The 12392-nt window shown below is 46.5% G+C and overlaps 1 protein-coding gene across 2 annotated transcripts in view; it reads right to left on the reverse strand.

Moving 5' to 3' along the window:
- Nucleotides 1-12392, reverse strand: part of ADAM19 (ADAM metallopeptidase domain 19) — a 98189-nt gene that overhangs the window by 18874 nt on the left and 66923 nt on the right. For both annotated transcript variants that reach the window (XM_054489085.2, XM_054489084.2), the window contains exons 10-14: nt 10489-10573; nt 9103-9242; nt 6572-6749; nt 3366-3455; nt 711-906 (exon numbers count right to left, since the gene is read on the reverse strand). In XM_054489085.2, the coding sequence (XP_054345060.1) occupies nt 711-906; nt 3366-3455; nt 6572-6749; nt 9103-9242; nt 10489-10573 (689 nt within the window). The remainder of the gene's footprint in view (nt 1-710; nt 907-3365; nt 3456-6571; nt 6750-9102; nt 9243-10488; nt 10574-12392) is intronic.

Here is a 12392-nt window from a genome sequence, read left to right on the forward strand (position 1 = left end):
ATTTTTCACTTAATTTTTTGTGGAAGATGATTTTATTCAGTAAATATAAGGCTGCCTCCTTATTTAGCCATAAAGCACTGCATTATATGAATGTACCAGAATTATTTTAATTGGTCCTACTGAAGGACATACAGGTTGTTGTTGCTATGGCTAACAATGGTGCAGTAAACATCATAGTAAATATATCCTCACAAACACGTGCAAGTGATAGCTGCATTTCTAAGTATATCTCCAAATTGTTTTCCATAGCGGTTACATCTACCTGTTTCTTCACACCCTCCACAACACTATATCATTATTATTGTTGTTGTATTATTATTATCTTAACTTTCAGTCTTTGCAATCTGATATATGAAAAATCTCACCTCATCATAATTATACTTTGCTTTCCCTTAATATGACTGAGGTTAAACATCTTTTCAAAGCTTAAGGGCCATTTGCATTTGCTTCTCTGTCTCCATCCTCTGCTCATTTTTCTTTTGGATTACTCTTATTCAGTTGTCCACTCTGAGAAATAAAAGCATCAAGGGACTGGGAAGGAACACTGTCCTCTGGTTCTCCCTGAACATCTACCCTGAGTCAAGGGGATGAAAGAGGTAGTATCTAGAGGTGCCATTTGAAGCCAAGGTTCCAAACTACTCTGAGGGCCAGGGGAGGCTGGCTGGGAAGTGGTGGGCTGGGGAGAGCCGTGCTCCCCAGGAGAGGCTTACCGGGTCCCCATAGCTGCTGACACTGCTCCTGGTAGGTGAGGCACATGCCGTTGTAGCAGTAGGCCTGGCCGCCTTCACAGGGGGTACCATCCATCTGGTAGAAGTTGGTAGGGCAGTGGGGAGACTTGCCCGTACAGAACTCCGGGAGGTCACACTGCCGGGCCTGCTCACGGCACAGGGTCCCAGGAGCCAACAGCTGAGCCAAGGGATGAGAGGAAAACACAGTCAATCTCCTCCCCGCCCTCAACCCTGTTGCCCAAGGGCTCATAAGGATCACTCTCATAGAACGGAATTTTCCATTACCATGATTTCACAGCACTTTTTACATGACCTCATTAGCCCAAACCATCTTCAGCCTTCTCATGTGATTACTGACAGAATTTCAAGTTGTTTTCACAAATGCTAACTCACTTTCTCTTCATAGAAGTCTTTAGAAAGAGGCAAGAAATAATACCTATACAACAATTTACAGTTTCCTACATGCTTTAATAATAGCAGCTACTTTTATGCAGCTCCCACTTAAGTGTCCAGTACAAATATGACTTCATTTAGTTTTCATGACAGTCCTGTGTAATATAATTATCCCTTCTGCAGATGATAAAATCTGTAGGCTTAAAGAGGTTAGACGATGCATCCAAAGACTCATAGTAAGTCGCAGAGGAGCTAGGCCCACTAATACACACACACACACACACACACACACACACACAAAACTAGCACTCACATAACATCTGTGAGTTTACAAAGCACCTCAGCAATAATATATCCCCACTATGGAGCCAGGCACTGGGCTGAGCGTGTGACATACACGTATCTCATGGGATCCTCACAGCTTCCATGGGATAGATACTGCTATTTGCCCCACTTTGCAGATCAGTACGTTGATCAACAGCACACCTGGGGCAAAGGGCGAAGAGTCTTACAGCCTCCCTGGGTAGTCGGTGTTACTAATACTCTTCGCATTTTATAGATAAAGAACCTAGACTCAGAGAGTTAATAGGTTGCCCCAAATCACACAGCCAGGGTTTGAAGTCAGTCTCGGACACCAGGGAATCCTTTCTGAGGCTCAAACTGAAATTCTTGTGTGGAATGAAGGGGTCCACTCCATGCTTATACTTAGGCCTTGGGCCAAGACTGGAAGAACTTGACCCAGCACAGCCTCCCTGGGGGATGCACAGCCAAACCAGATGCCGTGCAAATTCCGAGAGCCAGGCAAGGAAACCTGTGACTGAGAACAGACCCCCTCCCCTGCTCCTGGGCCACTCCTCCCATCCACAGGGTCCTCCCAGGAGAGAAGGCAGACAGGCTTCTCCACTGGCCACTCTCAGGCCGAGACTGGGCCAGCTGAACAGCTTGCTGAGAGTGGATGCCCAGTCGCAAGTGTGGGCAGGGGTGGTGTATGCAGGAGGAGGCTGCAGGACACACCTCTGCCACCCAGAGGCAGGTGGAGGCAAAGAGGACCTGCCCCAGAGCCAGCCTGCCTGGGCACACATCCCAGCTCCTTAACCAGCAGCGGGGCCTTGGGCACCTGCTGTGTAACCTGTGTGTGCTCACTCACCCACAACTCAGGATAATAACCCACTCATGGGTGATTAAACGTGAGTTAGAACGAAGTATCTGGCCCCTAACGAGCACTCAGCAAGTGCTGGGCAGAAGCCCAAGCCCACAGTTCCTGCCTAAAATGATGGGGCCAGATGGGGTTCAGGCTTTTCAGATTTAGAAAGCAGATATTGTAATACATAGGTCCATATGTACATGTGTGTACATATATAATTACACATGTGTATATGGATATGGATATGGATAATTACATATGTCCGCATATATAACTACATATGTATATTACATAACCCCCCAGCAAGGCTGGGGATAACACCTTCTGATCAAACATACTAATATTTCTGTAATGCAGTATAAATATTCACTTTAGGAGTGATTTTTTTTAAAAAGACTATAATTCGTCTCATGTCAATCCAGGTCAAGTTTTGCCACCAAATGTGTTTACATTTTTTTTCAGCTTTTAGAACTCCCTTAATTGCAGAATTGTGGAAAAGTGATTGTGGTTCTACAGTAACACTAGCAGTAACAGACGATTTATCTCTCACATCAATATTAGGAATGTGGGCGCCAGAGTCAGGGAAAGCTGGATTCAGTCCCTTCCTGACTGCCTGATTCCAGATAAACCTCTTATCCCCTATAAGCTCTAGTTTCCACATCTTAAAATGAGGATAATCACATATATTTTATGGGGTTTTTGTGAGGAGAGAATGAGATAACGTACATAAGATTCCCAGCACAGTGCCTGGCATCTACTAAGAGGTCCATTAATGTCAATACAAATTATGATAATTATTATTGTTTATGAGCTCAATAAAATCAAGCCCACTCTCTCTGGACATTTCTTTAAAAAAGAAAAAAAAAAGTACCATTTCCAAAGAGGCACCACCCTCCTCTGGGATGATCTGAATTCAGTGAGGCCCAGTATAGGAATAGTAAATTTTATTCAAGGCACCTCTCCTGCTCCATATTTCTGAAACTCTGTTGCCATCACTCTCCCAGGATGGAGGCAAATCCCCAGCCATCCACCCCAGCAGAGCAGTCCTGTGGTCCCACTGTCAGGCCAGGGCCCAAGGCATGGAGGAAAGGGCCACTTACCTTACACTGGTGGCAGCAGGAGCCATGAGCACACTCTGCCCCCGGCCTCAGGGTACAATTAGAGGCATTGCAGCAGGGGTTGTTACATTCCTGGGGAGGCAGTGGGGTGGGTGTGAGTGGGGGAGGGCCTTCACCACCCCCAACATTTTCCCCACCCTTGCCCACACACCCCTGGAACCCCAGCTCTCTAGCAACTCCTTTTTTTTTTTTTTTTGAGATGAAGTCTCTCTCTGTCACCCAGGCTGGAGTGCAGTGATGCAATATCTCCGGTCACTGCAACCTCTGCTTCCTGGGTTCAAGCGATTCTCCTGCCTCAGCCTCCGAAGTAACTGGGACCACAGGCACACCCCACCAGGCCTGGCTAATTTTTGTATTTTTAGTAGAGATTGGGTTTCGTCATGTTGGCCAGGCTGGTTTGAAACCTGACCTCAAGTGATCCGCCTGCCTCGGCCTCCCAAAGTGCTGGGATTATAGCCATGAACCACCACACCTGGCCTAGAAACTTTTGACCTCAAAAATCATGTGACAGCTTCATCACTAAGCTAATGTGTACTTATCACAAGAACCATATATATGCACAATCATTAGTAACATGACTTGGACACAGCTACATCATTTTTTGAGACAGTCTGCAACCTTCTCCTAGGTTCAAGCAATTCTCGTGCCACAGCCTCCCAAGTAGCTGGGACCACAGGCGCACGCCACCATGCCCCGCTAGGACACAGCTACATTTTGAGTATGAATATTTTCCCAGGCATTTTCTACACACATACATATATATTTATACTTACTTTACAAAATCATAGTATCTAGTGTTTTTTACTTAATACAACATTTGTATTTCTCCCTGTAACCATTTATTCTTCTAAAATTGACCTTTTAGCAGAGTATATGGACATTTTATGATTTGTTTTTCTAATCCCCAGTAGAACATCCAGACCCTGCCTTTCATGAGTGCCCTCCTGCCCCCAACCCTCCTAGGCTTTCTTATCTCATGAAAAGGGGCTGCCGGTGCAAGGGTCTGCTGGAACAACCTCTCCGAACAGTTTATGTCAACTCCTGGGCCTGTTTCCTTAGATTTTTTTTCTCCATCTGCTTCTCTTCCTAAGCCCTTCCTGGCCTGGACCTTTCTGGAACAGAAGATCTCCAAGGGTTCCTTGCTCTCCCCCAGCCTGAGATTTTTAAAAAATGATGAGGCGTTCCAGTGACCCTGAGCGTCCTCATCACACTCTTACAGTATTAACAGGCCAATCCATCAGCCATTGATGAAAAGTGTACAGGGCTCCACACATCTCTCCACCACAGGCTTATGAGGCAGCCTTGTCCCCATTCCACAGACGGGGACGCTGTGGCTCAGGCAAGTCCAGTAGCTGGCCGAGGGACACACCTGCCGAGTTCAAGTCAGGTCTGCCTGAGGCCTGCCTCATGTTTATCAACCTTATACCCCTAACTGTCTAGGGCTTTAGCATATGGGAGAGCCACATCCCATCCCCTGACCACAGACACCTGTCCACCTGTCTCCCCTAAGAGAAGGAACAGAACACTTTCCTCCCATTATTCTCCCACCATGTTCGGCTCCAGGAAGACCTGTATCCCTGCCTTCCTAATGTACCATATTTCTTTCCACGAAGGCACAGGCTCCCCTTCCACCTGAAATGTGCCTTCCCTCCTGTGTGCCTCACTAACTCCTAATGCAGCCTTCAGATATGGGCTCCAGGTCACCTCCCACACAAGCAAGGAGGTTCCCCCTCACATTATATATGTTCAGAGCACTGTGTCATTTGTCTTCCTAGCACTTGCCATGGACTGTACATATATTCTTTTGCAATTATTTCAATATGTGTTTCTCCCACTAGACTATCAGCTCCCCAAGGACAGGAACTATGTCATTTTTGCCATCCATCCTAACCCTAGGACCAGACACAGTAGCCCACACTCAGTGTGCCTGTTGAATGAGCAGCTGCTCAGAACCCAAGCCAACTGGCCACGCCCACTCTCAGGCCATTCCTCAACCCCAACGGCCCTCCATGTTCATACCACTCTCTCCTTTCTGATGGGTCTATGTTGATCTCTCTGGGCTCATGGTGGTGGGGGTGGCATCCTTGACTAGTTCTTGTTTTATTCTGAAAGTGACATACTGGCATTAAAAAAAGAAAATCACATCATAGAGGTCACAGGCAGGGTGCGGTGGCTCACACCTGCAATCCCAGTGCTTTGGGAGGCCGAGGTGGGTGGATCATCTGAGGTCAGGAGTTTGAGCCTGGCCAATGTAGCAAAACCCTGTCTCTACTAAAAGTACACAAAAAATTAGCCAGGTGTGGTGGCACACACCTGTATTCCCAGCTACTCAGGAGGCTGAGGCAGGAGAATCACTTGAACTCTGGAGGTGGAGGTTGCAGTGAGCGGAGATCACGTCACTGCACTCCAGCCTGGGCAACACAGTGAGAGAGAGAAGGCAATCAAATCAATTTTTTTTTTCCATTTATACAGAACCTCAGTCTCACCCCCATAATTTACTGTTACTTGTTATCTACCCCAAATTGTTATGCATGTATAAACATACATATTTTCAGCCTTCAAAAAATAGAGACGAAACAATCCAGTTCTGCTTTCTGCAGAAACCACATGCATTTGTTAAAAATGACTGGGCTTTGCTGGTGCCCTCCACACTCACTGTGAAGATCAGAAGGAAGGAGAGAGTTTACACATAAACAGTTCCTCCTAGCAGCCCTTTTGGGACTTGACAGCACTTCCTACATCCCCTTTCCATCATCTCTCCTCCAGCCTAAACAGCATGAGCTTGTTATTTTAAGCATCCTCATAAGGCCCCTGTTCAAGCCCATATATCTGGCTGTGTGGCCTCCAGAATAAATTCCGTGCAGCTGGAGGGCCAAGCAGGCATGTGCAGCTCCACCGAGGAAGAGAGAGTCAACACGCCACGTGATCGTGGTTTCTGGTTAGACCAGACACTCATAAGAAGAACTGATCTTGGACACTAGCGATGCTGGCCACAAACTAGGAGAGGCAGCACAAACACTCCATCTGGAAGGCTTCTTCTCCATATCTGATTTTTCATGGGGTACTGGACAGTTATATGTAGGAAATGCCTGTGACTAAGAAATTTTCAATTGTGTTCTCTTTTGACCTTGAGCTTTGAAACCAATGCAAATTCTTCCCCTCCCGCTAGCACCATTGTGACCCCTCACCTCTTCTTCTCCACAGTCACACTCTTCCCCATCTTCCAGGTACCCGTTCCCACACCTCCGGCCTCCATACAGCATCCTGGTGTCTGGCATGTTGGAGAGACACATTCCACCGCCTGACTGCAGATACCTGTCCAGCTCCCTCCTGTTGCATCCATTGAACACTTTGGGAAAGGGGTGACTGGCAGAGGACAAGGCTGGAATTAGCTGGGGAGTCTGAGCATCCAGCAGTCAGGCAGGTGTCACTCCTGCTGTCACTCCTGCTACCCACAGGGCCGACTCCACCTGGGTTCAGACCCCCATTGTCTCACACACATACATTCTGGCCCCTTAGAACATTTACCAATACATTAATTTAGAATTCTTTCATCCTTAGTGATGAGATATTAACCATCCCATAGCATTTTATTTTTCTCACTCTGCATGGAGGAAGCATTTGAGAATCAGGAGTAGCAATTTCTGCCCATTGCATGAGGGAGCTGCAATAAGTAAAGGGTTGTGTGTTACAATAGGTCTCCCGAGCCTTAGCTCGGTTGAAGGAAACACCAGCCAACCTAAACTTTTCCTGAAGCTGATATCAGGTGAATATTCTCTTGCAACAGAGGACCAGGCCAAAAAAAGGCCAAGATCATAAGTTTTATTTCTTTCTGGGCCAGTGGTCTCATTGCTGTTCTAAGGATGCAGAGGGCACTCCAAACTCAACCAGCCAACTCATAAACGCATGCTCTTTATCACAGGAGTATGGAAGGTCCTGGGTCCCACTATTGGTGAAAAGGACAAAAAGTACAACCACCTGGGTCTACAAAAGGAGAGTTATCCTGCTCCCAATTCTCTAAACCAATTAAAGGTTAAATCCTCCAAGAAACTGGAGGTTTTCCTTCAGTGGGAAGGTATGCTACAAGGAATTTGTTACTAATAATTGTTAAACTATCCAAATTTGTGAATAATTTAAAAATGAAAGGGAATAGTAATCAATATAACTCTCAATCATTTGTCTTCAGATATGCTTTTTAGATTGAGAGAGAAAGGGGTGAGCTTAACCATGGGCTTATAGGGATCCAGGCATGACTGTGAAGTTGTATCCTGCCTCATTCTTTTTTTGTTGTTGTGGTTTTGAGATGGAGTCTTGTTCTGTTGCCCAGGCTGAAGGCTGGAGTGCAGTGGCACAATCTTGGCTCACTGCAACCTTCGCCACCTGAGTTCAAGTGATTCTCCTGCTTCAGCCTCCCTAGTAGCTGGGACCACAGGCATGCACCACCATGCCCAGCTAATTTTTGTATTTTTAGTAGAGATGGGGTTTCACCATGTTGGCCAGGCTGGTCTCGAACTCCTGACCTCAGGTGAACCACCCACCTCAGCCTCACAAAGTGCTGGAATTACAGTCGTGAGCCACCGCACCCAGCCAACATCATCCTTTCCATGTCACAGCTGAGAAGTAATTTTTAAAAATTGATACCAGAGCTCTAAGAAAGCTGCACTGTTTCTTGGAGACATTGAAACACTATTCTCTAAGAATCATAAGCAGGCCCTAATGGTTTGGGGTGAAGAAACACAAGGTCCCGTCGTGATGCCTTCCAAAGAGCCTGGAAGAACCCAATGCTTTGTGCTGCCTGAGTCCAGATGCTAGAAGACAAGTCCTTTGAAGAAACTCCCTAATTCTCTTCAAATGCTCTGGTTTTAAAAATCCCTCATGACCGGCCGGGCGCGGTGGCTCACACCTGTAATCCCAGCACTTTGGGAGGCCGAGGCGGGTGGATCACGATGTTAGGAGATCAAGACCATCCTGGCTAACACGGTGAAACCCTGCCTCTACTAAAAATACAAAAAATTAGCCGGCCTGGTGGCGGGCGCCTGTAGTCCCAGCTTCTTGGGAGGCTAAGGCAGGAGAATGGCATGAACCCGGGAGGCAGAGCTTGCAGTGAGCCCAGATTGTGCCACTGCACTCCAGCCTGGACAACAGAGCAAGACTCCATTTCATTAAAAAAAAAAAAAAAAAAAAAAAAAATTCCCTTATGACCACAGGGAGATGCAGCTGCCTCGCCCGGTTCCTCATGGGTAACGTGGCCTGCAAACTCCCTGAGAAGTCACTGTGGGGTGTGTGGATGGCCCTCTTCTTCAACTTGTTCTGTTACATCCGAGCTTTCAATGAAGCCTGGAATTGAAACAGCACTGATCCAACTCTCTTGGGATAGAAGAATTAAGGGTTGTGGCTATGATCAAAATGTGTCCTCATCAAAAATTCATGAAATAAAAAAGACACATATAGCCAAGCCAATTTTATAACTCAACACCTTAAAACAGAAATTAAATAAATCTAGGGTTACACCAGCACCAAACCTCCTGCTGGAAAGTTAAGTTCTTGCCGCACATTTGCCTTGGTCTTCTCTCAATTTCTTTGTTGTAAAAACCACATTTTTTGGCCCCATCAGAAGTTTAAGGGAGTCTCAGTGGGGCCAGCTGGGAGGAACCCCTGGGTCACACTGTCCAGGTGTGCCCACCCTCCTCCCCATCCTCCCTCTTCCTGTTTGACTCACCCAGTGGCAGCTGCCATGATGCACCCACCATCAGCCGCACTGGCCGAGCAGCAATCCGCAGAATCATGGGTCATGCCAAAGTTGTGGCCCATCTCGTGGGCCATGGTGGCAGCCACGCCAATGGCATTCTCGGAGTGGTCCTGCTCAGAAGACAGAGTTGAGGTCAAGGTCAAGGGGACAGATGCGCCTCTGCCCCCCATCCGTGCCTTATCCTTAGCCAAGTCTTGCAGATCTCCACCAATTCCACTGTCACTGAGCGTACAGACTCTCCATATGTGCCTCCGACAGCAAGGTTGAACCTCCTGTCACTAGGAGGAAATCAAATGTTTAAAAGTCCATGTTTCCTGAGTTCTCAAAGGTTGCAGACCACAACTGACCTATGGATGAACTTCCAGACCAATAAATGCTTTCTGAATAAATGAAAGAGGAAGATTTTTCCCCATTCTTCTTCTGAACATATATATCTCTCCAGACATAAGGAAATCAACATAGAAAACACCACCTTGATTCAAACATAGGGTGTACTTGGCTTAGTGTTTCCTGAGAAAGCCACACAAGACAGATACACTCCAGGCACAGCACTTGTTGTACTGTCTGATGACGCAAAAGCTAAGAAATCAAGAGGAAAAAAACCCAGCAGGAAAGAAGCAGCAGAAAGAGATTTACTAAACATGGAAGTGTGTTTCCTGCGTTATTTCATTTAATTCCCATTCCTATCCTATGATTATCAACTGTAAAACCATGTGTTTTTTACAGCTGAGAACACACATTAACTCACCCAAAATCACACAGCTGTTCTTTGAACCCAACAGGCTTAGACCCTAGAGCCTGTGGTTTGGGCCATTATGCTACTTTGTCGATAAATACAGAATGCATAGAGGGACAGACAAATAGATGGAGAGAAGTCTTCCTTGATATGCACTTCACAGGTTAGAAATGAAGAGTCAAAACAAATAGTCTCACGAAGTCAGAGTGAATTTCAAAAGAAGGCAGTAATTTCCTAACCATGACTTTGAGACAGGTTCTGGTTTCTTAATGACATATATAACAGCACACCACCTGAAATAAAAACACTTTTAACCTCTACTCTGTTACTATTTGCCAGTCCCTGGTTTGGAACATATGAGATCTAGTGACATATGCATGTAATCTCTTCAGGGTTCCTGAGCTTGAAGATAAGGAATGAACTATAATAAATGAAAATTCACCCTTCGGTACCTCCATCTGTTAGAACTTAATGACTTCATTTTAAACAATTGCCCTTCCCGATGTCAAAGTTTTTTCTGCTACAATAATAAATATCAACTTATTATTCAAAAGATGACCTCTGGTCTTGAAAGGCAGCTCAGCGCCTTCTGCAGCACACACACACGTGCTGAGACTCACCATGTTGACTCCTCCAGACTGGTACACAGAGCACATGGCCATGAGGGGGGCCAGGCCGATGGTGGTGCCGTGGAAGGACATGCCCCTGCAGGAGGCAAGGAGAGACAGTGACCGGGGAGGGGACTGAGAGGGCTGTTCCAATGTGCCCGGGAGTAGGTGGCCATCACGGGGTTCCCTGGCCCCGCTGACTTTCCCAGGTCATTCCCAAGGGGAGAGGCCCTTGTAACCAGGCCAACTGGACAACTTCCAGCTCACCACACCTCTCACTTCCTCTCACCTACTCCCTCACGACTCCAGAGGAACACAGAGAGAGAGAGAAAGGTCGTTTATCTCCCACAATATACCCAGAGCTGATTCCTTGGAAGGAAATGGGCAGGGTTTGCAAAGCTGCATTGCATTCCTGCTGCACAGGAAAAGGTCAGAAGGAGAGGCTGATGGAAGGGTGGCACAGATTCTGATGCTGAAGTGAATCATGCCCACTTCCATCAGCTGCCGGGATCCAATACCTTATCCCTGGCTCTGTGGTGAGAGTCCCGCAGGGTAGGGGTGGGGGCATCGGGGCAGCAGCTGTGGGGCCGATGATGCTTCATTCCCACATACTCAGGGGCCAAGGAAACAGCTGTGCCCCATCAGGAGCCTCACAAAGTGCAGCTGGATGCAAGAATGAGCTGTTTTCTGCCTTTGTTTTGCAATGGGATCCTAATCTGCCAGCAGCAAGCTGCATTTTCCCCAGTTGAATACATCCCTCTTTCAGTTATATACATCCAGGGTACGGGAGAAGAAAAAAAATACTACCAGTGTTTCTGTGCATGCCACAAACATGTAATGTATTGAAAGAATCTATATGGAAATTCATTATGTGGTACTTATCTCCACGTTTGCCTTCTCATCTAGACCATGATATCTTTGACAGCAAGACTATCCTAACTGTTTTGGGATCAGTAGAACCTAGCACAGAATCTCACACATAATGGGTATACAATAAATGTTTGCTGAATTACAGGCAGACTTATCTTCAGAGAAACAATCTGCAAAGAAATATGCAAATTGATATGAAGTCCTACTAGTTATTTTCTAAATGTTCCAAAGTTCAGGCCAAAAGTTCTAATAGCCAAAGACTCTTCCTAGGCAAATGTACCGTCACGAAGTAACTATTTACAGCCCAGGTTTTGGGGACAGTTATTTTTCCCAGTTTCTTTAAAAGGATAAGCCAAAGTTTAAATGATTATTAACTCAGCTATATTTAGGGAACAGAAGAAAAATGGTTTTAAGGCCAGGCATGTGTGGCTCACGCCTATAATCCCAGCACTTTGGGAGGCCGAGGCGGGCGGATCGCTTGAGGCCAGGAGTTCAAGACCAGTTTGGCCAACATGGCGAAATCCTGTCTCTATTAAAAACACAAAAATTGGCCGGGCATGGTGGTGCATGCCTGCAATCTCAGCTACTTGGGAGGCTGAGGCACTAGAATTGCTTGAGCCCAAGAGGTGGAGGTTGCAGTGAGCCGAGATCGCACTACTGCACTCCAGCCTGGGCAGCAGAAGGAAACTCTGTCTCAAAAAAAAAAAAAGAAGAAGAAGATAAATGGTTTTATTATCTATATGCCTTTTGTTGTAACTGCGTCAAAATACCTTCAGAAGTCAACACTAATAAATACCAAATAATCACCCTGGGGCACTGTCACATGTGACCCCCATCACTGCCTCTCTGGGGCTGATGAAAATCTAGCACAATCCCTCCTCAATGTCTCCCTCCAACCAAACCCTCAGTTCCTGCACTGTCTAACACTTGGACTCTCTCAGGCACTCAGCCCTGTGCCCCTTGGGAACCAAGTGAAGGACAACACAAGGAGCCCGCTCTCCTGTGCCTGTGTTGGGAGATCAGCTCATATATTAGAACAAAGTGTC

Source organism: Pongo pygmaeus, chromosome 4 (assembly GCF_028885625.2).
Source record: "Pongo pygmaeus isolate AG05252 chromosome 4, NHGRI_mPonPyg2-v2.0_pri, whole genome shotgun sequence".
NCBI classification, from domain to species: domain Eukaryota; kingdom Metazoa; phylum Chordata; class Mammalia; order Primates; family Hominidae; genus Pongo; species Pongo pygmaeus.